The sequence below is a fragment of the Ptychodera flava genome, chromosome 7 (assembly GCF_041260155.1).
Source record: "Ptychodera flava strain L36383 chromosome 7, AS_Pfla_20210202, whole genome shotgun sequence".
In the NCBI taxonomy this organism is placed as follows: domain Eukaryota; kingdom Metazoa; phylum Hemichordata; class Enteropneusta; family Ptychoderidae; genus Ptychodera; species Ptychodera flava.
In genome coordinates this window covers 31,701,700-31,729,090 of record NC_091934.1, presented here as the reverse complement: position 1 = coordinate 31,729,090, position 27,391 = coordinate 31,701,700, and the positions used below count along the sequence as shown (strand labels likewise).

The 27,391-nt window shown below is 39.5% G+C and overlaps 2 protein-coding genes across 2 annotated transcripts; one reads left to right on the top strand and one right to left on the bottom strand.

Moving 5' to 3' along the window:
• The first annotated feature begins 2,983 nt into the window (after positions 1–2,983).
• On the top strand, positions 2,984–17,179 carry LOC139137281 (neuroblastoma suppressor of tumorigenicity 1-like). Its single transcript, XM_070705283.1, has 3 exons — positions 2,984–3,461; positions 15,260–15,571; positions 16,367–17,179. Exons 2-3 carry the CDS (start codon positions 15,263–15,265, stop codon positions 16,484–16,486), a joined length of 429 nt encoding a protein of 142 aa, XP_070561384.1. The 5' UTR covers positions 2,984–3,461; positions 15,260–15,262; the 3' UTR covers positions 16,487–17,179.
• On the bottom strand, positions 17,085–27,390 carry LOC139137280 (D-2-hydroxyglutarate dehydrogenase, mitochondrial-like). Its single transcript, XM_070705282.1, has 8 exons — positions 27,237–27,390; positions 25,452–25,910; positions 24,523–24,720; positions 23,381–23,574; positions 21,161–21,329; positions 20,367–20,470; positions 18,921–19,106; positions 17,085–18,218 (listed from the first exon to the last, which is right to left on the bottom strand). Exons 2-8 carry the CDS (start codon positions 25,828–25,830, stop codon positions 17,790–17,792), a joined length of 1,659 nt encoding a protein of 552 aa, XP_070561383.1. The 5' UTR covers positions 25,831–25,910; positions 27,237–27,390; the 3' UTR covers positions 17,085–17,789.
• Position 27,391: the final 1 nt, after the last annotated feature.

Here is a 27,391-nt window from a genome sequence, read left to right as displayed (position 1 = left end):
TTAAAGTCAGACAAAGATTTGTCCGTCTGAGGTTGACCAACGATCTCGATTGCACCACTTGCCGGCGAATAACCCTCGACCACTGTTATCTTGATCCTACGATACTCTACATCTGCGATGAAACTGGCACAGCGTTTTAGATCAACTATGTCCATCTCACTTGTTTTTGACAGAGTGATTGCAACACCCTCTTCGTTCTCATACTGAATTTGATACTCACACGAACTGAGTGACGGAATATTTGACCGAACTTGGCTGTCGAGGTCGTGGTACGAGTCCAAAAGGGTTGTGTAAAATTGTCTGCGTTTTCCCCTGTATTGGACTTGGACTTGGTATAAAAGACTCATGCTTGTTTATGGCAATGAGTTAATCTGTGCCTGCCTATCTGCGCCGCTGCTCTCAGAGAGCAAAGTTGGCGGGAACAAGTTTACATGTTCAAGTTTTGATGAACACTGAATACACAGGTGGTTTCCGTAATGGAAGTCAAACGGGCTACACTGGGTGAGTGTTCATTTATTTCTCATTATCTTGAAGCTACCCTTCAGGGTACCATACAAATAAATGTTTAGTCATTTTCATAACCAATAGCTTCAATTTTTGCATTTATTTTAATATTCCCGGTAAAAAATCGCCCTTTAGTGCAAATCACATCCCTTGATGTTAAATGGAATAGTCTTCCGGTGTGTTTGACCGAGACTGCTAAGCTTTGAACCAATCATACGCCTGTATCGGGAAAGATTACTGTCATGTCACTCTTAGGTAAAAGTTCTGCTACAGTGTTATAGCTCCGTAACATTCTGCATGATAAGAGAAAGTGCGGCAATCGACATATCCTTTGATGTTGTGTGTCGGAGTACAACAACGTATACGTTACAGTCAAGAAACCCGTGTGTGCCAACCCTGAAACTCCACACTAAAATGACAAGCGCTGTAGATGAGATATGATAGAATAGACACTCTCTGTCTTTTTGGTGTAATTTACAGTACATAATAAAGTGTCAATGGTAAGGATTGCTACGGTTGAGGACGACAATTATCAATATTGCGAAGCCTATAGGCAATCGCGCATGAGGAAAATATGGATAAACCTGAAGATTTTGCACAAGAGCAGCGTACCTCTTGACCGATGCTGGCGCGTTTGTACAATCGGAGATACAAGATCTTTGAACAAGCATCTCCGCGGAAGGTAAACTTGCTCATGTCAAATTGTTTAGTTGTCAAACTCGTGTAGCACCGCGAATTTACAAGTGAGAACGAATCTGAGTCACGTGGACTGCGAAGTGAAGTTTTTGGAAAGGATTAACAAACTTGTGAGATTTACAGGAAAAGTCTCCATAAATAAGACTTCGGCAAGAAATATTATGCCAGTATTCATGTAAATTATATTAGGTTAAACAAACAACACATTTACAACCAGCTATAGTTTAAGTCGATCATGGATAACTTCGTGAATCGTTCATCGCGCTCGCGTTATTCGGACACGACAAGTGATAGCTCGCACAAAAAGTGCAAACATTGAACAAGGCCAGGACAAGTTTTATTAGTATGCCCATGTCTCAAATCCTTGATGGGAGCGTATTTGGCATGCTTTACCTCAATTTTACGGTAAATTGTTGAAAAATGATGAACAGTACCACGATTTGTACAGCGTCCAGTTGGTTCCAATGATGACCAAGTCAATTCAGTCGCACTGTAGAAACACGCTGCCTTTAGGGCTTGAATATCCAAAGTTCCATCAAGTTACTTGTTGCTATCCAGTACGAGGGAATTAAAACATCTGTGAACGTATACGATCGAGAAAAAAAAACGGGGAACACTCAACCATCAATACTTTGCTATCCCTGTAACTATAAAAGCGGAAACCAAAGTAGGTTAGGGCATCGCTAGGAAAACTGCCTGCTTTAACAACATAGTATGCATTCGGAAAGATGACAAAAAAAAACATGAAAAACGCAGCAAGGGAAACTCTGTCATTTTCTTTCTGTGTGTATCCCGCTTATCATATTGCAGGTTTTCGCGTTCTGTACGTAATGCATCCATCATTTAGTTACTTTAATAGATTCAAACTGTTAGACTGTACACCGCCCTCCCGGAATGACATCAACGCACTTGGGTTTTACGGTATTCTTTCTTTCGGTGAATGTTTGTGCAACAATCTCAGACGCAGTCTCTCGGTTTCATTTTGTGAAAACTGACGCTTCCCTGACAGCGACTGTTCCCTGACGCTTGTCAGGTATGGAAATCAGTCGCAGCAGATAATAAATACACATTCATCTACAGCAAATATGGTAAGGTGAAGATGCGTCACCGTGTACGTGTTTCATCAAAACTTATAATTGTAGTTTGTTAACTTTTGATCTTGTACGGTAATACCTTTAATTAATTCATTGCGATATGCTTATCTTCCAAATTGTGCTACTTTCTAATGTTGGTCAATAATGTTTATATATTTTAATTGATTTATCGATTAATTAATTAATTTGCCTACATTTAATTATCCGTATTTGCTACGGGGGACCAGCTCAAGAATTAGCATTATTTGTTGTTGTTTTCACATTAGATTGATGTTCACCATGAGAAAAGATTTACGATATTTTTTACCCTGTGATGTGTATCAAGACTACGCCATAGGTTGGCCTTTACGTGAATCCAATCTAATAATGCTTCAACGATGTAACTTCAAGCACATTCCAAAAATCACATTATCGAGATATTAACATATTATAGCACAGGTAGACCCTGTGTAAAGAGCCTAACAACCGTACCACGGACCACTTAGAATGTTTCAGGAAAAGGGATAATTTTTCACTGGAAAAAAGGGAATTAAAACTACGCATAATGTCAAAGATGGTGACCCTGTATTCTGATGATGATTTTTTTCCCGCCATTCTTTGACTTCGAAACGTCCCCCTGAAAGGAATGGAACGTCCCAGACAAGGCGTCTTCTGCCTGCAATTATTGGGGGACATCAGGCTAGCTAAGTGTATGCAAATTAGCCATAGTGGGTTGTGCGGCGGTTGTTTAGAGCTTTTGCATTATTGGAATTCAACAATACCCCCACTGAATAATTCGTCCCATTAAGCGTGTTAAATGAATGCAAGTATTTTTTTCACTCTCTCCCTCTCTGTGCCTGTTATTCGCCAGCATGCTGCTCTGATAAACAGCGTACTGACAACAACTGTTGAATTTCGGTCTGCCATCTTCTCTATCGAGTTCCAAGCCGATGCCCGATCGCTGACGTTCCACTAAGATTTTTTAACGACAGACACGGCCGTGAACGGGACACCGACGTGCTCCATCGACACTTCCTTTCGTCAATTCATTGAAACAGGAACTAGCTGAGACGCTGCTTGAAAGATTTGAAAGGACCTGCCTAGCTTCTTGGAGCCAACGCACAACGAGGCGCCAATTATCTCTTTTTTAAGAAAAAAAAAGACAGCTCGTCAGATCGCCAGAACAAGGTGAGAAAGAGTTCTGTAATAGATTTAGATTGAGCTAGTTGTTCATTAGGGCGCTGCGGGAAAAAAGGACAAGTTTTTTCAACGTTGCGTCCACTTTACCGAGCGCAGTTATTTCACTGTGCGATCACACTCAATTTTCCAATTACGATGTTGTAAGTTGGCCGCTGGCTCCGTGTGACAATGTTTGATGCCTGTGTTGTATATGTGTGTGTTCTGTGTCAACCGAAGGAAGTTTTAGTGGATCTGACTCGTGGGTCGCCCACTTAGCTGCCAGGGTGGCTGTTCTGAGTGAAAACAGATTCGGGAACGCAACGCTGTTGTAAACCAATAACAAAACCAAGCCATACGTGGGTTTCCAATGAAGTTAGGACGATGTGCTGTTTTTTCGGTAAACACGTTTAGGGACTCGCAGTGCTCGGTCCACTTTACTAAAGTAAATCTTTACTATTTTGTTTTTCTACTCATCCATGTAGATTAATGTCCACATCACCAGTAGCAGTACTAGATTTACTCCCTTTTATTCGGCAGTCGTGTAACCGAACATTGTGCGTCGCGTCACCCTGCCTAACATACACAAAGCGAGTGTTCAAAACCACTTGAAACGCGTTCTTTAATTCGTTCACTCATGGAGCTAGAAACGGAGCTCCATGGTTCACTTCAGCCAGTAAAACCCCATGAATAATTTATTTGCCTCCATGAGAATCTTCATCGCTGTGGGAAACAGAGTTTTCCATTTCAATCGACGCTGTGCTGGACGGAAAATTCCCATGCTTTTGGTTAATTGACCAATTTACCAGAGACATTACGTATGCTGGATAATTTAGATCGTGTTTCAGGTATACTATGTGTGTGTCTGCACGCAATCAACTTGTTGTGAACAATACAATTCGTAACTCGTTACCCAATCAATCTAGCCGTCGCTAATTTACGATATTACCACATCATAATTGTGTGCGAAATCAACAACAGTTTTATCTATGCCCCCTCTGGCTGCGCGGAGGGCTAATAGCAAAAGGCGCGAAGAGCTCTTTTCCAGCGAATTCAAAGGTTTGAGTAGCTCGAGGTTTTTCCTGGGTATGTGGGTCGGACGGTAAAAACCACAGCATTGCACGTAAGCACTGCTGCTAGGGTTTGATGTGCTCTTTAGATCACAACCTCTCCATCATAAACTTAGATATACCAACGTAAGCTATTTTGAGACAAACCAGGGCTAAATTAGATGTCACTTCGTCTTTCACGGATGCGCGGTAGCTGACTGAATAACAATTCCTTTCTTCCGGAGCACCCTGCAGTTATTTCGTAACTGGGTGACCAACCAGAGGAACGATATTACACTCTACGCGAGATGTCTTCATACAGAAAATTTGCGCAGGATTTTGTACACGCCACAAATCACCGTTTTGTAAAATCGTAAACACGCCTCGAGGGTTGAGTCTATCAAACTAGGGTAGCAGTAAGTCCGAGCAGTACAGCGACTCCCTTCGTTCTTACCTCTAAGCTGGAGATTTGTTTTTATCATAATTAGCGACTGAAAACAGGCAGCCTGTCAGCGGAAATCAGCGTTAAAATAACCTGCCCGGTGGCTGCTTTGCGTCAAGACAGAATTAGTATCGCCGCTCTTCAAACAAATAAAGACGAGAATAAAGTTTTAACTCGGTATCGAATCACGGCCGTTGTAAAGACGAGCATGCGCATTTCAAGAACGACAACATACAACGTACGTTCGCACAGTGCAAATAATTCTTTTTCCAACTGTCTGCTCTTCCCGGAGGGATTTTCGGGGAAAGTTACGTTCCATTCGGCGTAAACACTCTTCCCATTGACAATACCACACTTTGCCAGGCTCTGTTATATCCGATACTGCTTGTAAACCAGTGACATTGGCGATAACCTATACGGATATATATTTGCCTTCTGTTGTTATGACAGGGGACGTTTTACCAGTTTATTACACGCCGTAACAGAACACGTGGAAGCCACCCGTTCTTCAACGGAAAAGGTCGCCCTTGTTTATCGCTCGTTCCATCCGTAATTTCATCGCAAGGTCTAAGGGATTGACCATTAGATCTTGGGAGGGGTGGTCAAAAACAGTAAAAAAAAATCAAAACAGAAAATCAGGAAAACTAATCTTCATACTAGTTTGCAAAATAAAAAAATAAAATGAGACGCAAAAAAATGATAAATCTGACAGTTTAATTGGAAAAAAATTAGCACATCATGACTCACTTTAAAAAAAATATTTACAATCTGATTGTGACCACCCTCACCTGCCAAGATTTAATGTTCCGTCCCTTACCACGGTCCTCCACGGAGGGACCGTGGTCAAACTAGATAGTGCCAGCATATTGGAAGCACAAGGAGATCAACTAAATTTGGAAAGGAGCAATCCGATACATTCAATCAAAAGGAATGTAGACTAAATGTGTATATGATCTGTCATGTTATTGGCAATGTAGTCTGGAACTTGCAGAACATGCTTACATTATACATGTACCGCAATGTGTAGTGTTCATAACATACATGAACAAGTCGTCTTCGATCAGGGATCACTTGACAGAATGACAGCATAGTTCATTTCATCACTTCTTCATATGGTCCCACCGACATCATCATCATCTCCACATATCATCGTCGTCGTCATCACCATCGTCGTCGTCGTTGTCGTCATCAGTCTGACAGTAGACGAAGTAATAATTGTCATATAGTCGTCACATCATCATCATCATCATCATCATCATCATCATCATCATATTCATCATCATCATCATCATCATCATCATCATCATCATCATCATCATCATCATCATCATCATCATGTTTCATTGTTGCTAGATCGAGTTGCCTCAGCAATTTATCAGTAAAAGCGACTGTTGTAAGAGGCCCGTCTCAATTATCCGACGTTTAGCAACAAAACATGACAAGCGGCCAGAGTTCAACCCTTATCCCGCAAAATTTATATATTTCACAATCAGGTCAAGATTGCTAATAACTAGCGAAGCACGTCTCATATGGTGCATTTTAACCGAAGTTGAACATTTTAAGGCCCCTGAAAACATAGATACACTGCACACGTGATTTTGACGGACCATAGAAGCTACTGTAAAAGACAAAGCTATTAAAATTGATGAAAATACGTACAGTTTTGGCTCAATGTCACTTTTTACTGACCAATAGGGAAGTGATACTGTCTGGCAGGAAAAGGGTTAAAAGTCTTGAGTCTGGATGCTGATAATGAAAAGAGTGCAAAGTTTCCCTGTCCCTAATACTCTCTCAGTAGTTTCACTATACTCTTGTTGCGTCATCGCAGAGATCGTATTTAGGGACGAAAATCCGAGACCGCCGAGCCGTAATAATTGGAAACCAAAACCGGAACAATGATTTGTTTTCTCCGAGGGTTACCCAATCAGATCCATTAAACGTTTTTAACTTTAAGGTAGAATGCGCCTCGGGGACAGATATTCAGACTCTGAAACTTTTACAATACCTTCATGGCCTACTACTAGTAGACGTCCATTTTGAAGCTGAAGTAAATGAAGTTTTTTCTTACTTATTTTTGTAAAATTCACATAAACGTTAACATAATGGCAACCATGTTGAATTTCAAGTATCGGTTAATATTGGTAATTCATTCTCTTGATTTCTAAGAGGTATTGTTGAAAGTGTCCTTACAGAGAGTTGGCGTTGTACCCTAAACGTTTTAAAGCGAACGCAGCTGTATGATGTTATCCCCTTTATTAATTATCGAACAGGGAACTGAGAATTCCAACGATGTGTACTGTCAGACAAAAATAAAAGACGATCCAGCGGTTGCCGGGCAAAGCGATTCGACTCGCTCAATTAATAGGTAAAACGCACTGTCGGTGCAAAAAAGACATATAATCAATATCGTACCGGGGAGGTTGTATAGAACGTCCACCACACTCTCAAGCAATGACAATGCGGAGGAATTAATGTGATTTAAAGGCTTGCCCAAAATGGTCTCTGTTCACAAAGCACACAGGACCATTCAAATCAAGCATGACATATTCGGCAGCACACAACCGTAACTCGGAGTCTGTGAGCGTGAATGGGAAGGCTATTATCTTGTAAGCTACTCCACTCAACGTTTGAACAAATAAGGAGGGATTTCCATTAGCGTTCTTTTGACGTGATGGGAGTGACACATGGTGAAGACTATACAGTCAATAGAGTGAGGCCCAGACTTTTGTATCTGGTATACCATGGAGGTTAATTTCCTTTATTACCTACATGAGTATACTAAGCCTCTTATGCATCAAAGTTCCTTATGAGAGAGAGAGAGAGAGAGAGAGAGAGAGAGAGAGAGAGAGAGAGAGAGAGAGAGATGATACTAAGGGACAGAGAGAAGGGATGGCACTGGTAGCCGCAACTACATCAGATGCATGCAGACAGCAACAAACATTTCGATTACGATACCGGTCGACTATCTCACGGTGAAAGGATATTGGCACAAGGCAAACAACGGTTGTCTACACTTAGATGCAAACAGGATAAAGACATATTAAATAGATAGATCATAGAAAGGAATAAAGATTGATAAATAGATCTACAAAGTATGCAGAGGCCTACATACGTACGTATACATACATACATACATACATACATACATACATACATACATACATACATACATACATAGCTTCCTACCAACATTCATACATATATGCCCCCTCCCTCCCCTCTATTCATACATCCAGCCAGCCATAAGTATCTCAGTATACATGCAGTGCTGCATGGGTAGAGTTGACTTTTCAGATCCTCAGATTCAGATCCTCAGATCTCAGACTTCAGATCCTATAACTTCAGATGCAGATTCGAATTTACAAGCCTTTTACAGTATCCGTATTAACAGTATGATTGCAATATTTAAATAATAATTTGAATATGACATGTATAAGGCAGTTATGAATTAAAACAAAAAAAGTCTACATAAACGTTTTCGCTCAACAAGTTTCAACGAACACGGGTCTACAATTACAGATTAGCTAACTTGCTTCTTCCGACCCCTGACTTAGGCCGGGGTCACTGACCTCCAACATGAATTAGTTATATTCCCTCGCCATAAATATTACGAACGATGGTAAAATACGGACTGTCGATAGCCAGCATTTACATGATCGTCGCGGTCTTGATCGTTCGATCGCGCGCGGGTGTGTTTATCTCTGAGTCATTCCACAGTAAAGTGCAACCACTTTGTGACAATAAGGTCAAAAATTAAATTTATTAATCTGAATCTAAAAGTTGAGTGGGTGGACAGTACTACAGGTGTGTCATCTAAAAATATTTTTTTTAAGATAAATAATTTCTTTGTTTAAGAAGGAGGGCAAATTGTCACGGCAACAGTAACGCGTGTAACATGGACAGACATGACATTGTATTGTATTTGATCACATGTATGCCATTATGATCCCTGTGCCAAGTTTGAAAGAAACACATTAGTCTACAAGACCTAGTAACACACTTCAGAAGATATTTCAATCTTAAATATTATCAGAAGAGGAGGATATCTGATGCAATGTTATGGCAACTGGCAACGTATGTAACATGGACAGACACTGGATTGGCTTTATACACAAATTGTGTGTGTTCCAATATGAATAAATGTACTTGATTGATTTATATATGTATATGTCATGACGAAGTTAAATACCTCAGAATTATGAAGTGAATTGTTTTAAATTGTCTCTGTGGATAACCATGTAGACAACAGAGGGAAGACCCCTGTATTGTCTATGGGATAACGTATGTAACATTGGACAGACATCATCAGTTCTGTCCAATTTGTTCATAAACGATATGGGCATCTGAGGTGCATCAATAGTTGTAAAGAAAGCTTTCAGTAACTTTCTGATACAGATAGAATTGTCACACTAAAAAACAAATTAACATTATTCTATCCAGTATTTAATTAAACTACAATTACTTCCACGCGTGTAACACTGGTAACGCGTGTAACAAAGAGGACAGACATCCTGCCATTCAGGTGCTCTCAGTAATGGTGGCCATTGGTTTATATTCAATTGCGCCATAAAACATGAAATTTAGGGCACCCTAAAATGACAACATTTCGGCAATATATACCAAAAGAATTTTTTTTAAATCTTGATTTTGGAAATGAGTTAACGCGTGTAACATGTGGACAGACGCCTTCCAGAAATATTTTTAACTGCAAGAGAACCCAAGCTTCAATAAAGACAGAATAAAGAATGTTACATATTGGAAAATTTCATCGTTAGTCAAATGTATGAGTGGTTTGTTGCAGCTTACAGCCTTCACTATATTTATTGTTCTCATATTATCAATTCGCATAGAGTTGGACAGACATAGTTACACGCGTTAGCAATATTTGGGGCATAATATTTGGCCCTTTCCCTAGTGTTTTTTTTCCAAGAATAAATTTAGTTCGTAATTGCTTATAATACATTACTACTTTGCATTTGAAATCAATTCAAATAGTATCAATATTGTAAATATCCCTTCCTAATGTAACAGGGGTACAAAATGTCACAAAATGGTGAGCAAATAGAGGCCATATTTACAAAGATAAAAATCTATAATTTTTGTTGAGCTGGACATACAGCTTTAATATTATTTTTTATATATGTTCATATGTAGTACTTACTAAAAATAATATCATTCTGTGTGAATGCTGTTATCATTGAAAAAGCTAGAGCTCCAAAATTGGGAATGTCAAATGTTGCGCTTTACTGTGGAAAGACTCATCTATGAGGGAACGGTCACGTGATGACATAACAAGTGGAATCATTGCGCACCCTGTCTTCGACAGATGACGTTCTGATTCTGAGATCGAAGTTTTTAAGTTCAAGATTCAAAATAGAAATAAATAATTTCTAAAGCCTTTTCAAATGTAAATTATATTTTATTTATCAGTATATTTCATTAAACTTTGAAAATTGTGAAATTTAATTATGAATCTGCGTCTGAAGTTATAGGACTGAGGTCTGAGATCTGAGGATCTGAATCTGATGATCTGAGGATCTGAATCTGAGGATCTGAAAAGTCAACTCTACCGTGCTGCATGTGGTACGTTTCCTGTGGACAGTGTGACATTGACAAAGTATAGAGATACTCTTGGAGACGAAGTATAGAGATACCCTCGGAGATATATGGAAGTACTGAGATAATCAACGAGAAAACCTGACAGATGTACATGTGGTCTCCGTCCTCTCTGACGAAGCTTAGTAAAATTATAAGACATTTCTATTTTTTTTAGTTTTCTTTTTGTCTTTTTACTGCTTTCCTCTTTTTGGACAAAGACCTCACCGCTTCCTCCAGAAGTAGTAAGGAAGACATCACTCAAAGCAATTACAGTTTAATACAAGGTCGGTCAAACAGCTTTAATTGCGCAGGTTATAATAAACCCGACAAATTTGCATTCCGCAGAATGTGAAGGATCGACCAAGGAACACAAGATACTGTTTTTCCTCTTTGTTGAACTCCAGCATGAAACAAGGGAAGGCCCTTTTACATACTTGAGTTGTTACTCATTCGATAACAAACACGTGTTCCGAACGGAACCATTTACATTCTGCCGCGATTTGAAATCAGAAACCGCAGCGTGGCTTTTTAATGTAGGATATATGTAGAAGCGACCAGTAAAATTTTGTCTACTTGCTAGCTACTTGCTACTCTTACGTATTGAACCACAGCAAAAATCGAGAAAACTTCTTTGAAGGTCTGTCGCGTTTTCAATAATGTGAAAACCACGAACCAGCCTTTCTACGGTTGTTGTCATGTGTACACTAAAAGTGGTGCATGGCTTCAATCGCAGCAGCACCAGACTCTGAAAGGGACTGGTCGGTGTACACACTGACCATGTTCATACGTAATTTTATACTGTAAAACAAGAATATTTTCGTATTTTCTCTCCGTTTTCTTTGCATTTTCCCTGCCTTGTGTTGAAATACAAAGTAGTTGCCTCGGAAACGAGCATTGGGATGTCACATAGCGCTGCTTTTGTTAACAAGGGACTTGTCGTCTGTATCCATACTAAAGTCAGTGTCAGAAGTCGTGTTGTGGTTAACCATATAGACAGTAGAGACGAGTCTCGCTTATACTACCATGGTTTATCATAACACGTATATCACGAAATATTTTCATAACTTTAAAATGGTATGAGAGAAAGTACTCGTAACTTTATTGTTAGGTAATATGCGCCTCGAAAGTGAAAGACTTAAACTTTGCTCAAACTTTCCTGAATGAAACTTTCCACCATTCTCTTACCAAAGCAAGAATAAAAATCAGGGGTCACCGCGCAAACTTTGGTACTAGAGAGACAAGCTACCTAAAATTCCCGATATTTGAAATTCTAAATGGCCACCATCCCTTTGTTAATCTATGGGGACAAATAAAATATTAAATTTTCGAAAAACTAAGACAGTGAAAACTTTCCTTTTATCAAGAGCTTTACAATGAACTCCCACAAGTGGGTCAGAAGAGAATTGATAAAGTTGGAAAGCCCGAATTTCTGTCCCCGAGGCGCGTTCTACCTGACAGTGGTTCTGCCCGCGGACAGGACAGGTCGACTTCCCAAGACGAATGTGGTCACGTAATTGACGCTCCGAGGTGGTTTCTGTTGTTTATTTCATCTTGAAATTGGCTAAACCAAGCAAGAAACCTTATCAGTTGAAAAGAGAAATTCATTTATGGTAGAACCCTCTTGCGAGATCGTTAATTGATTTCTCCCCTCGTAGCAAAAGATATCATGTCTAGGTAGGTGTCCTTGTCAACGAGTCAACAGTAAAAACTTAAATGTGCGTTACTCAATTTAGCACCATCTGGTCAATAAATGTACAATTTCATCTGTTTAAAAAATTTAAACAGTGCCGATATCCTAGACGAAGATCACAAACAAATCGCTGAACTCAAAAAGTTGTAGTTTGACGAAGCCATCTGCATATCTCAACTTTTATCTATTGCTGTCATCGTACAGCTGTAGCTCACGTTTGTAGCTCTGCGTGGCAGGGCTGTATGTTACCTGGCTATAGTCCGCTACATAGCCGCTAACACACAGCCCTGCCACGCACAGCTAGCATGTTTCGAAGGACGTGAAATTTGTACTCTGTGCAGTACTATTCACAGTTTTGTTGCATCAAAGCCGCGAATCATGAGATAATGCTTCAATACTTCAATACTAGTGCGGAATTTTTCTGAACATATGATTTGGCCGTATATTTTACGTCTTGAAGTGTTTGTAGATATGTTTATCGTCAACTGTTTACTGCTATTTACCCATTTGTCACAAATGCACAATTCTCAAATTCTAATTCAACCACAAATATGTCGTATAGTTAACGTTTCATTGCGCAATCATATAGATCTCTAACTTTTCATTTTGTTAATGATATGTAATAATCTCTACCTGTCACTAATGTACCTATCTTTTATTATCGAACCAAGGACAAGAGGTAGTTCTGGATGCGAAACAACAGACATATTCTGGTCATTAAACGACTTTATTTCCCCATATCGCGGTTTTCTAGAATATGTTTATGCTGTCCTCAGGGTCGAACCACTGTAAAAAGCAGACATGTTATCGTACTCTTCTGCACCATGATAGGGCTACACCGTTATTCAATTACATTTATAAGCTTAACCCTTTCTTCAGCATGACCACAAGACCTTGATAACTGTCCATTGTTTTAAAATAATGGGTAGACGTACACGTATCGGAAAATTGGGGTGAAATGATTAATGGCTGTGCAGTTCACAAATTCAATATCACACACATGCAGGATTGTGTGGTATACGTAGATGCGTAAACACAAGTGAAGAGTGTCCATCGAGAAGGGTTTTTGTGGATCGTGGAAGGATAAACATGCGTGGATGTCTGTATTAACACAGCGGACGTTGAGTGCCTCCTGCAAGCTCGGCGTCCAAATATCAACACACACTCCTGACCTCCGAACGATTTCTATTAAATGTCGTTTGGAAATCTACTTTTTTAGCCTACTTTTTAAAAGCTGCACGGAGTAACCCGACTCCGGAGCATATGTTCTTTTTGCGTACGGAATACGGATGTGGTTTGTCTCCGTGAGTCAGTACCAACCTATGTACAATCACTTTGTGTCGCCTTGTGTTTGGCGCGGAAGCATTTTTTTTTTTGGAGTATCCCTGCTAAATCACCAACCGACCTGCTCGTGACTAGTACAGAATTTTGCGAGAAATTCGAGAGAAACGGACATGCTTTTTTTCTGAGAAATTTGAATTTGTCTCACACTTACCCTGCGAGGATATTGTTTTCTTGCATCATCGGCAAGAAATTGGTTTTCTCGCTCTGTAGCTATGATACTTGCAAGTAATTGTCTCTCGCTGTTAACTGGGAATAAAGAGGGAACAAAGCAATCATGAATTTTCTCGCCGATTGACTGTGAGAAAACATTTTCTTGCAGGTATAAACGAGAAAAGTAACTTCTCGGCGAATGATTGCGATCATACACTATTCTCGGAGATCAAGTGCGAGAAAAATGAATCCTCGCACATTGTGAGAGTGTGTTGAGCTGTTTCCTCTCAAAATACTTTACTAGTGATAACGTCTCGGTAGAAACTTTTTCTTAATAAAAACTTGATAAGTCCTATATTTCTGATTTGAAAGTGAGAACTGCGAAAATACAGGCAAATATTTATCGTACGCCTCGTCTTTCCAGTGCTGTAGTGTATATACGCCTGAACACGGTCCTGTCCCGAAGATTTATCGCTTGCTGTTGCTTTTGAGTTCAACAAGTTCACTGTCCAGCTGTAACCGTTTCTGTCAAGGTACTTTTCATGGAGGCAAACGACAAGACGAGCTGGCCTGCATCATATTAAAATTCCGGTACCCTTCGGAGTGAGACGTTCGTTGGATAATCAACACAACAACACATTCGTGTATTTACATCGGTGAAAGTTGCGATGAATCTGAAACGTGTAAGCGTTCCTCCAAGTGAGTTTTTGTCGACATGACCTACATGTTAAGCCATGTATGTGGCTGCGCGAGAAAACAGATGCTTGACCACGGTAGCTATAGTACACAGCATACGACCTTCCACTCGTCTGCATCGCTGTCCTTGCTGTCTCTCTCATTTTCTGTCCAGTTTGTTTGCCAGTATGTTTGTCTCTCTGTCTGTTGGTCTGCCGTGTCTTTCGTTATCTTTTCTGTCTCAGACTGCGTGCGGGTGCGGGTGGACTTTTCCTCAAGATCAAACTGTTCTCTCTCTCTCTCTCTCTCTCTCTCTCTCTCTCTCTCTCTCTCTCTCTCTCTCTCTCTCTCTCTCTCTCTCCATTTTCATGATCATTGTAAGGTTTTCAACCAAAATACTCGCTATTCACTCGCCGAGGTTGTATATTAGGCACGTCCTTCATTTTGTCACAACATGTGTTGTTCAAAAGAAAACCAAAAGCATACAAGTGTGACATTTAAAACTTTTGCCGCCTCAAGCCTTTGTCACTTTATTATATGCCAGAAACTTTTCATTTGTCTTTTAATGAAGCGAAAATTTCGTTATTTCACTTAACCGAACAAGTCCCCATGTATGCGAGTAGTAAATGTGCAATCTTTCACTTTTCCCAGAGTACCGTGAGCATAACCAGAACTCACCCACGCGTGACATGCTCTCGCATCATCGCCTCCGTCATTTTGAAATGTGACCCCGTGACCTTTCAAGTAGGCATTTGAAATGCTATCTTTATCAAGAAGCACGCATTCCTACGTCCAGTACTTCTCCAAGTTGTAAATAATAACCTTATCACTCTATTTCACTCTGTTCTCTTCCTGTCCATAGAGAATGATGATACACCCTCTCGTCTGCATCGTCATCCCGCTGGTCACCATGGCGACCCTCACCATGGCAACAAACAAGGTGCACCACGTGGACACGCTGGCGCTGTTCCCGGAGAAGGCGGCGTGGTGCGAGGCGCAGGACATCCGTCAGATTGTCGGCCACGAGGGATGCAATCCGAAGACAATCGACAACAAAGTGTGCGTTGGACAGTGCTTCAGTTACAGGATACCGCGAACAGTGCCACCAACGCCCAACAAGGAGGACCTCCACTACTGTGATTGCTGCAAGCCATCGGTGGTCACGTGGCAAAAGGTACGTTTCCTCACACGAGGGAGCATGTGCTATTTTGGTGACGTCTTCGACGAGAAGTTGAATTTTATCTTTATTCCTTTGCGGCAGAGCAGAAATAAATTTGGCTCCTCCATGGAAAGTTATATTTCGAGCAAAGTAAAGTAATTATTGCATTCAAAACCGATGTTGTCCCGTAAGAAAAGACGAAGACTGCACTCCACCTTCGCAAACTTTGTGTTCGTCTTATTATGCTGTATCTACTCCCTTTGAATTAAGTTGTGAACTATGGGCCACGAAATCCTTGAAATTTATGTGCCATGATATTGCACGTCATAAACACAAAAAACAACAAACGTATCTTTGAGCAAAGTTGAAATGTGTCGATGTGCATATTGTTAAAAAATAGCTGAAGTTGTGATTATCGCGGACGCCCTATGTTCCCGAACGCAGGTCTAATCGTGTTGAACTGTACTGAGGAAATGCTTTAGATGCCGTCGACCACACAAAGTGACACGTTGAAACTAATATATACGTCAACTTGATGAGCAGGTACCCATACCTTCAATCGGTGCCATGCTTTGAAAATAAGAAAATGTGAGTTATACAACGTGAAAAAAATCATTTGAGAGTTTAGTTTGCATTGCATACGCGCAAGGGAGCGGGGGCAGCTATATCTTTAAATTGAACTTGAAGGACTGCCTCAGGGTTTATGAGGTCGATGTAATTTTAGCGGAGGAATAGTGTCCCTGTCGAATGTTTATTCATTTTTCGAAACAGCCATTAACGGTTTCCCAACTCCCCCTCTCCTGTGTACAGATAACCCTGGATTGTTACCTGGAAGACATGGAGATGGTGGACAAAATGGTGGAAATGGTGCAGGAATGTGGCTGCAAGAATTGCCATGACGACCACGCGTCTAAACCGATAGAACTGTGAACCTCGAGATAATTGCAGTAAGCAGCAGAGAAACGAGGAGGCAACAAATTATTCGTGATAAATAATACTGTAAAAAGGAAAGACTTTAACCAATGTTAGATTTAGATTCAGTATGGCCGAGAATATTGAACTTTGATTAAGTAGCTGTATAAGCAAGTGAAGACATAACGATATCCGTACATAAATTACTATTATTATACATGTGCTGCTACCGCGTATGTTTAGCCACAGTCCCTCTGTCGCGTGATGGAGGGACCGTGGTTTAGCCAAAAATAATTGCAGGGAGACATTACCGGTAGATATAGAAGTGCAGTACATGTTTATATAGAATTTCAATTCTTTTAAAGCTTTATTTTCTATCTCGTTGTACAAAATTTCTACTTTTCCTCGATTCGATGACATTTTGAACAAATTTTTCACTCTTCATTTTCTAATAAGGATAAACGTTTCTCAAGCCAGAAAACCGATCGTGGTTAAAATTTAGCTGTTCATGGGAAAGACGAAATGATCAAGATTTTGATTATCGGCACTAGAGGGCGCTATAAACAAAATCACCACTTGTATTCGCGATGATGCAAAAACAAGGTCACACTCATCATTTTATATATTAAAAATCATTTTAATCGCTTTTTTTCTATTTTTCTGTATCTATTACAAATATTAATGTAAATAAAAGAGTATAAACCCTGTGAATTTGCTAGTCATTTGTTCAATCACACTTAAGCTTGTGATATTCAAGCAGTTTTCATGTATTGTACCCAACCCATAGTTGTACCATACCCTTAATTATGCTGACGTTGCAAAACCTTAGTTCAGCCCAAAATCAATTGATTTAGTAAATTTACAATATGTAAATATACACAAACTTTGCTAATGTACCATTGCTTTTCACTCAGCCAGTCATATGTCAAGAAATTTCTCAACATTTTTTGTTCCAATTTAATTGTATGCATGTGTTGAGCATTGCATGCCGTCCAGTCTCTCCAACGTGATTTTAAGTGACTAGGATATAAATCTGTATCTTTTAAAATATAATTCAATCCAATGATGTCATAAATGACCTTCATTTTTAAAAAAAAGAGACTTCTATAGGAGTACAGATTCCCGGGTACTGATCAATGGATTTTCCTCATAAAAAATGATTTATTGTGAGCAAATCTTTGGATATGATTTCAGCCTACAATTAGTTAAGTTTTTTGGAAGCTAATATTCTCCAAGGAAAAATATTTTCATTCATTTCCAACATGGTAGGATGTAAAGCAAAGATGATGCTGTTTTTTTCCACGGCTGTCTTAATTTGGAATCACATGTCTGAATCTGGGAGTGTCTTGTAAGGATTTAAAATCCCCTTCGGATCCATCATCTTCTTCATCTGTAACATCAACTTGACGGCCGCGTCCGACTTGCTGTAGTGGATGTAATTCCTCTTCTTGAACCCCAGTCCGTGCTCTGCACTGATACTCCCATGGTGCTTTGAGACCCACTCATACACGTACGGCTCAATCTTGGCCAGCAGTTCGGAACTATGGGACGGGGAGGTCATGTTGAGGTGAAGGTTGCCATCGGCAAGGTGGCCATACCCGACCACGTTTTTGACATCGTCACCGAGGTGTGTTTGCATGGCTTCGACAAGGCTGTATATTTTGTCAGTTGGCAGGGACACATCATACTTATATACTGTCCCATCATGCATCAGTGCCTCGGCAATGCTCTCTCGTAGGCTCCATATTGTCTGCAGACAGAAATAATCACAAAAATCTCGTAAAACTCTGCAAGAACAACTTCTGTTGCAATAAAATGGAGTTCTAGTTTATAATTGCTATTTTCTACAGTAGGCCATAGTCTTGTGCCTTGAAGTATATCACTTGTTCAATTTGATAACAAAACTTTGATTGACATTATTATTTCTCAATTTTTCTCCCTGATAAAGTCATAGCAGATGGCAGACGAAAAGTCCTCGGATATCTATTACGTCCTAATGATATTATTGACTACTATTAGATTTCATACTCATGTGTGATGTGAAATTGATTTTAGAAACCAGAAACTATTGAAAGGATAACAGAAAGTCAACTGTGAAAGCTTCAGAAGACGTACTTTCATAATCAAATATTATTGCTACTTGCGATGGGAACTTTGTTGAAAAAATGGCCGCCAGAGAAGCTGACCAATCAGGGGAGACTTTTCAAGATCAATACACATCAGTTTGAACATTTTGTAGATATACAACTATGTAATTGGTTTATTGATGACTTTGTTCACATCCTGACTGTGCAGATTTAATCACACTGGGTTATGTTACCTTGGTTACATAGTAACCTAGGCAACAACAGAAAATGATTGTTGGTGTGTAGGTCTTCTTATTATGGGCAGTGTTGCGTTGTTACAATGGCCCATAGTCAAGATGCTTTAATACTTTGGCAGTGCATTTTACCTTGATCTTGGTGATGTCTGTTGCCACGGTGCCATCAACAACACTCTCTGTTGCCATGGTAGTCTCCAGAAATGCATTCAGCTTTTCTTCATCGTGAGTAGCATTTGAACCGGACGTCTCCACGAGGACGTAGAAGGGATAGTCAGCCGACAGAGGGTTGGTCATCTTCAGGTAATTTTTCAACATCTGCAAATAATGGAGGACAGCAGGTAGGTCAATGTCAAGGGTGTAACCATGGTAGGTATTTTTCTATGTTATAGAAATCATTGGGGTAACATACATGATTAAGGCAGAATGCAACTCAGGGACTTATATTCTGAATCTGAGACTTTAACAATTCTCTTCTGATCTACCACTTACAAGGGTTCATTTTAAAGCTCTGGAGTAAGAAAAATTTTCACCGTCTTCGTTTTTCTATATTCGAAAATTTTATTTTTCTCCATAGAGTTCACACAGGGATGGCGGCCATTTTTCATTGCAAAGATCTGCAGATGTTAGGTTATCTGTTCTCTAGGACCCAACTTTGCATTGTGACCCCTGAGTTTTATTGTTGATTTAGTAAGAGAATGGTCAAAAGTTTCATCGAGGAAAGTTTGTGCAAAAGTTTAAGTTTTTCACTTTCGAGGCGCATACTACCTTAAGTCAAATTTTCATAATAGATACATGTAGGTAAATTACAAACAATTTGGCACTTGGTTATTTGTTCAGTCTAAGTGTACATCACCTTACATTTGAATAACCTACTTTCAAGTTTCATTTCAGAAGCTCCCACTTTCTCCAAGACAGAATAAATGTGTGCATAGCCAAGAATGTACATTTTTATTGAACTAGTCTGGCATGTTTTTGCCATATCAGCTTTGCTATTCTACATGTGCTGTTAGTGTAACAGATTACAAACAGCCTTTGTGTCTGCCTTATAACCTTGTGCGCTGGCAAGTTCAAAGTATCTTACAATACAGCCTACCGACGAATTTGGTCTATCTGCTTTGGGATTTTGTTATGGGATCATTGCTCCCCACACCAAACGTGAGATTACCGGTATATTCAGTGTTTTTTGCAAAGGTTCTGGAATATAGGTAAATGATTTGGGAATCCCTGTAACATTGCTGCTGTCCCCTGATCTGATTGCATTGATATACCAAGGGGAACCCCGGTAAAAGGACTGGGGAACCCTGGTAACATTTACCAGGCTTCCGATTGCAACAAAAACGCTGATATTCATCAGATTTGGTTTAAACTTTTTGTACTTATAGCTTGTGTTTGCTTGAAAAATCATTCATGGCCTCAAACATAGGTCATGAAAAATATCTTACAGGTATAACTTCAATTGCAAATAACTCAGTTTTCCTGACGGAGGTACTGCATACTAGTCATGTTCTATATCTATGTCAAGATCTTGAAATGAGACTTTACAAGAACACAGACGCCAAAATGAGTGACACTGACCATCATACAGGTGTTGTCAAGGAATTCAAAGGCTGAGAGAACTTCCTCCAACATCTCCTTGGCATTCCTGAATGTTGCCAGTACATCATCAAAGGAGTTACAACCTGAAACAGTGAGATATAGGAAGATCACTAAGGTCTCTGTCAAGTGTACACTGCAGTCCCTGCTTGGTTGCTCACAAAAGATTGTTGGAACACATTGAGCATCCACCTATTTGCTTTATAATCCTGGTGTCATGATTTTCGCTGTGCTGGTATGTGAGCGAACGAGAGAACATTTGATCAGCTAACTGCAGAATAGCAATGTAATGCTTGTACTAGAGTATATGATGCATTGTGGGAACAGGTTCAGAACATTCAAACTTGTAAAATGCTTTCCTGATCCAAAGACGCATTCTGAAACCTGTGAAGTAAACGGTTTGTTCACTATCTTGTTATCATTACATTTGTGAATTTAGAGTTACTTTATAAAGTCAATCCGAAAATGGAAACCATTTTGAATTTCAAATACCATTAAAGTTGAGTGAAGGTGATTCTCTAATTCAAGATTTTTTGCAGTGACCCCATTTTTATTTATTTATTTTATGAAAAAGAATGGCGTAATATTTCATTTAGCAAAATTTAAGCAAAACTTTAAAACTTTCTATTTTGAGGCATGTATTACTATAAAAAAATTGTGCGAATTGATGTGAATTTGTCAGTCTGTAGAGTGACCTGTCTGCACAATATGTATATCTTGTAAAAAGCAAAATATTTTGGAAGTTATAAACATGATGAGCTCTGTTGTCTACTTACCGAGGAATGCAACATTGACTGACTTTGGTCTTCTAGGACACAGAATAGACACCGCAGTGACCATACCCAGGGTTCCCTCAGCGCCAATAAACAACTGTTTTAAGTCGTACCCGGTGTTGTCTTTACGAATCGGTGATAGACAATCAACAACAGTGCCATCGGCCAAAACCTTGTGGAAAATAAACAAAATAGTCGACATAGCATTTGCAAATTATGTGTTGTGATTTTTTTTCCTCTGTTACAGCAGTGATTTTGAAATTTGAGTTTTGTGTTTGCTTACAAATTGAAAGCTACTGGACAGGTAAGTACAGTGGAATTTGATTGAGTGTCCGGTTTGCCTTGCAGAGCTCGACGAGTCTACATGTTGCTTATCATTAGAAAAGTAAACATTTGCAACAAATTCAGTCTTCGTCTTTGGTTGGTGTTAGATTACAGCGCGCGGTAAACCTTTCCCATACACTGTCTCGTCACGATCACTGCAGTCGTTTCAGCATGTCACTCACAACAAGCTTAACACTGCACTACATGCACATCACCAGTTTTCTTTCAGGTGTTTACTTTTAAATTGGGAACTTTATGAAGAAACAAGTAAATTCTTTTAAAAAAAACTTTTCTTCTCCTCTCGATGTCAGCAATCACGACAACAGTTCCTTCAGCATGCAGTCTGTAGCATTGCCAGTGCAGTCTACTCTATCAACAAGTTTGACACGATACAACACTGAATATTGTCAACCAGAAAATGCTAAACACTCCTGCATGAAACTTTAATCCCGCTTTCTCTTTTGTCTCAGCTAAATGAAACTTTCTCAATTGACACTTCTCTGAGCTACAAAATAGACTTGAAGAAAAGTGTTGATTTTGCACATGCAAGTGCAATTCAATCAACACGGTACATTTTGTGCCATTGAATAACACACCCAGTGTTTCTGAAATAATTCACTGTATTTTGGCACTTAATTTCCCGGACGGCATCATACATGGCAACGGGTTTAATAGCATGGAGGGGACAGTGATATCTCTCTGCCTTCAAAATATTCTTTACCTTGCTGAAGAAATACAATGTTCTACTATAATAAAACGCGTAGAGTCAGTCTGGTTGATGTTGAGGACTTTCCTCGAGATATAGGCCTAGATACGACACTCGAAAAATATGCCAGAGAGTTTTGTCTGAGTTGTATTTCCCAAATCAAAGTACACAAATAGCTGAAAGAAAACTTTGATGATGTGCTATAGCTATAGTGCGGTGTCAAGCTTGTTGTGCATGAGTGGCATGCTGAAACGACTGTCATGATTGTAGACTAGACAGTGTATGGGAAACGTTCGCCGCGCGCGCTGTATAATCTAACATCAAAGACTCAATTTGTTGCAAATGTTTACTTTTCTAATGATAAGCAACATGTAGACTTGTCGAGCTCTGCAAGGCAAAACGGACACTCGATCAAATTCCACTGTAGCTCGTAATCAGACTTCTTCAAAACAATTTTCTTTTTTTATGGCATAGAATGCGCCTCTTGGACAGATATTCAAACCCTTAAACTTTAACAATATTATTTTATCCCTCATAGAGTTAACAAAGGGATGGCAGCCATTTTGAATTTCAAATATGAGAAAATATTGGGTAATAATTTGTTTCTCTAGTACCAAAATTTGCACGGTGACCCCCAATTGCTATTCTTGATTTTAAAAGAGAAATGGTTGAAAGTTTGCTTGAGGAAAGGGAGTACTGGTAACAATCTCAAAGTTAGCAAGTCATCTCTGTTGTTTGTTTATTATCATTTGGGCTCCTGCACTGGAGAGTTAAAAAGAGGCATCCCTTAAATTACTTATCTCACTATTTTCACTGATTGATAAATTCACTGTCACACTCTGATATGGCAAATACCAGTAACCAAGAAGTTACTATTTGAACCAGCAAATCATTTCAATCGTATTAATAACACAAAACTGATTGACTTTTGATACCACACCCTTTGCCAAATACCAAAGGAAGATGTTTTGTATGCACATTGTCTTGATTGATCGCCCAAAGACTAGTCTTAAACCCTTTCACCCCCCATTCCCAGTAGCCATTGAGAACAAGGGGTTTATACCAAACTGTGGTGGTAAAAGGGTTAAACTACTGATAAAAGATACATGGATGTACTGGTACATGTAGACATGGTGCTGGGGTGGATACAAGAATGGAATATTTCAAAGACATTTTAACTGATGTATACTCACTGCTTCCAATCCCAGCACACTACCATGCAGTGAACCATATCTCACTAATCTGATGCCGCCGGCATTGGTCGAGACGTTCCCTCCGATATGACAGCTTCCCTTAGCTCCCAGGTCAAGGGGCATCATGAATCCCCGATCCTCTGCGTACTGATCCAGGTTTTCCAAGACGCAACCGGCTTGGCAGGTCAACACACCTGGAAGTCAAAATTTCCACATTTTTGAAAGGGACGTACTGCTCGTCACTGGAGTTTGCAAATTGTATAAGTTTGGCCACAGTTTTATACAAAAGTTATGCACTTCAAATTCATTTCAGAGTCTACCATGCCATCCCTGGTTTTTTGAAGCTCAAGTAACTGTATCTCTGGAAAACTTTGTCAGTATTTCCATTCTGTGTGTAAACTAGTTTCTCAATCTACTCCCTACAGCAGTTTGAAATACCCAGTATTTGGTCTGTCAACATGACATGTCAGTGTATGACGTGCATTTTCACGCAAGTCTCAACCTGATTTTGATTATCAAATGCTACAGTAATAATGCAGGACACATTTACACAGTCAATGTTGACCAGCTGAGTACTGGGTATTTCAAGACACTATGGTCGGAATCCTGTAGCTCACACATGAAAACAACACGTCATTGTCAATGACACAGTCCCTACTGATTATTTGCTTGTATCAAGCATAGTTGATGATCTATGGTCACATATAAAGAGAACATAGCTTATGCCAGCAGGTCTATGCAGATACCGTATTGCCAAACATTTAAATCAACTTTCATAGGTCATTCAGATCGCTCATTTCAGCTATTGTGAAACAAATCAATATACAAAATATGTGATTGTGCATTACACATGTGTGAAATTTGAATTAGATCAGTTGAAGTATGTCTGTGAAATGGCTTTGAATATAAAGAATTTCATAAAGACATAAAGTCTAGATATAAGTCCCCCTCCTCCATCCTTTCATCCAGATGGACAAATAAAAGAGCACAGACCAAAACTGATGACAAAAGAGGGTGGTGGGGTCAGGGATGAAGCTCTTCATCTGCCATGAGCATTTTAGTCACCAAACTACAATATTTCTTTCATTTTTGTAAATTCAGATTTTCATTTTTTTCTAACCACTTTCCAATTTATTTTTTACCTGATAGTTCATCCAGGCTGATGATGTTATTCATCAGGGCAGTTGATATGATGATTTCATCAAAGACAGGAACACTGCCCCCAACCAGCCCAGTGTTTCCTCCCTGAGGTACAACGGCCAGATTTCGGTCATTACAGTATGACAAAATCTTGGACACTTCCTCCGTGGTCTTGGGTTTCAGCAACAGTTTGCTGGACCCTGTGGAGAAAAGAAATAACATGATTTATCTTTCTCTGACTGCCAGTGTGTTGTCTGTCTTTGCCTGTCTCTCTCGATATCTCTCTACATGCAACCACGGTTCCTCAATCACCAGAGGGACTGTGATGGAACCAAATATTTCGGCTTGAAGTTATACAGCTCCATGAAAAACACTGGTATCCAAAGAAACAAAAACAAAGCAAATAAGAAAAATTTTCATGGGAATATCTATCTATCTATCTATCTATCTATCTATCTATCTATCTATCTATCTATCTGTCTATCTATATATATATATATATATATATTATAATATATATATATATATAACGTATTGTGTGCATGTTTCCCACTACAGTGTCATTGATAATTACCATAATATCAAAAAAAAAATATATCTATTAGAAGATTTGATGAAATCTGACATAAAAGTTAGTGTAACTAATGCTCATGAGAGATTGGCATGGCATGCTGAAGACTAAGATAGTGGTTACACCAATTCAATTATAATTGATTTTTGCCATAAATTTAATGGCAGACTAATGTACAATCCAATGGTTCTCTTTGCAATTGCCTTTATGGGTAAACAGCAATAGGGAAACTCTGTCCTGGTTTATCCCACTGTTGACATTAGAAAGATTGAAACGTCACATGACAATGTTGGTATGGGCGTGAGGCAGTGTGAGGGGACTGTAGAGATGAGAAAGTGACTAACAAACAAACAAACAAACCTCTGCACATTCTCAACCAGTCTCTGTTATTGCCAGCAAGGTCATCTTCATCAGTGATCACTCTGGAGGGCATCATGTCTTGGAAGAATTTGACGTCGGCATCGGTCAATTCACTGTAATTTCCTCTCTCCACTCCGTATCTCACTGCCGTCAACTCTACATCCGACAAGCTCTGATTTGACGTTTGTAGACTTCTGTGTGGGAGGACATTTGGCAAAGTTGGAAGAGCAAGCCCCGTGTTACTGTGGCTTGCAAGTGCTCTGTGCCATCCATAGCGTCCCTGTCTGAGTTTTGTCGTTGTGGAAAGTTTTCGTACTTGAGTGAATTTATGACATAGTCTGAAGCAATCAGTGACTTGTCGTGTCCTTGAGAAAATCATTTCTACACAGAAGTTGGTCTACAGTCTCTTAATGGAGTCTTCACATGTACAGCATGAATTTCTCCCCTCTTCACACAGATCTGAAAAAAATAAATATCGATAATCCTACTATATTATTATTTAATATTATATGAAAACAGACAATTAAGGCATGTTAAGACTTTACACTGTCGGTAAAAGTTTGTACTGTGTAGTTGTTCAAACTCTCAACAGTACACTTATATGTTGGTTCAGAGTGGAGAATTAATTTTTGTTTGCTTTGATCCGTAGCAATTAGTGGCAAACATTGTGAGAATTATAATTGATTTTAAAGACGGCATTATGTTTTAAAATCATTTCATTTTCAATAGAATGTATTAGGTCAGCAGACACACATATCTTTTTTTAAGCCAAAGCACTGACTCATCACCTGAAATACAAATTGTTCGCTTTATAAACCATGAACAATATTGCATCTACAGCTACAGCCATCACATATGCACAAATGAACACACACAACGACGTGTTTGTGCACGCTAAGAATTCTTGACCCTTTGGCCTCCAGTACAATGGTACATGTGATTTTAGGTCAGTGACAGACAAATGAGCTACTCAGAGCTGTTTCCTGTAACACAATAAGACATAGTTTTGGAACTCAATTCTACCATGTTGCAGTGGAAATTGCCTTGAACAACCATTTTGCAGTTGGGAAAGAATACATTACCTATCGCACTTGCCCGTACATCTTTTCAACATATACAACACAAGATGAAAAAATATTCATAATTGATATGACAAATCACTCAGTCCAAAACGATGGCATGAAAATGGTTTGCCTTTCAAAATATGGAAATCCTTTGATATGACAACAGAGGAACCCTAACACAGTCGTCATAAAAAACACTTTTGGTACTGTGAAACTTTCTTTGACAAGAATTGATCTTTTTGCGAGGCGCAGTGTACGTGTGTACACTTTTGTAAGAAAACGGTAACATGACATTTTGACCCTGATAATTCCATCCAGAAGCTGTACTCTGGCCAACGGCCTGACGTCTTAATGACAATTGCTTTTTTGACGGTGATAAACATGACTTGCAAGACTTGACAATTAAGGTTTGGTTTCAAATGACTCCCTCAAACTGCGGAGTTAAAAGTTTCTAACGAGGCTACCACATGCAATTGTAACACTGCACCGTAAACTGCAGTACAATAGCTCGGGGTTTTGCCTGAAATCCTGGTCGGTTATGAAATGGAAGTAAACCCTCCATGTTGTGGCTATGTCAGACCATGGAGGTAGGAGGAGCCTACCTCGTCAGACTATCGCAAATGTCACGCGTGATATATTCATCGCACGGCTGCACAGAGCTTGTCAGAAAACGATGGAAAACTCTGCAGATGATCATTGAATTACTAAAATATAAACATACCGTGTAGCTAATGAAACCTCTACCATCAGCTTTCTTCAGAATTAATCAAGGGTTGGTCTTGCTCAGGGTCACTGGTGGCACATAGAGAGAGACAACTTTGGTCAGGACGTGACTCACAGGGATTCCCTCCGACGGTCGACCACAGACCACAGTTC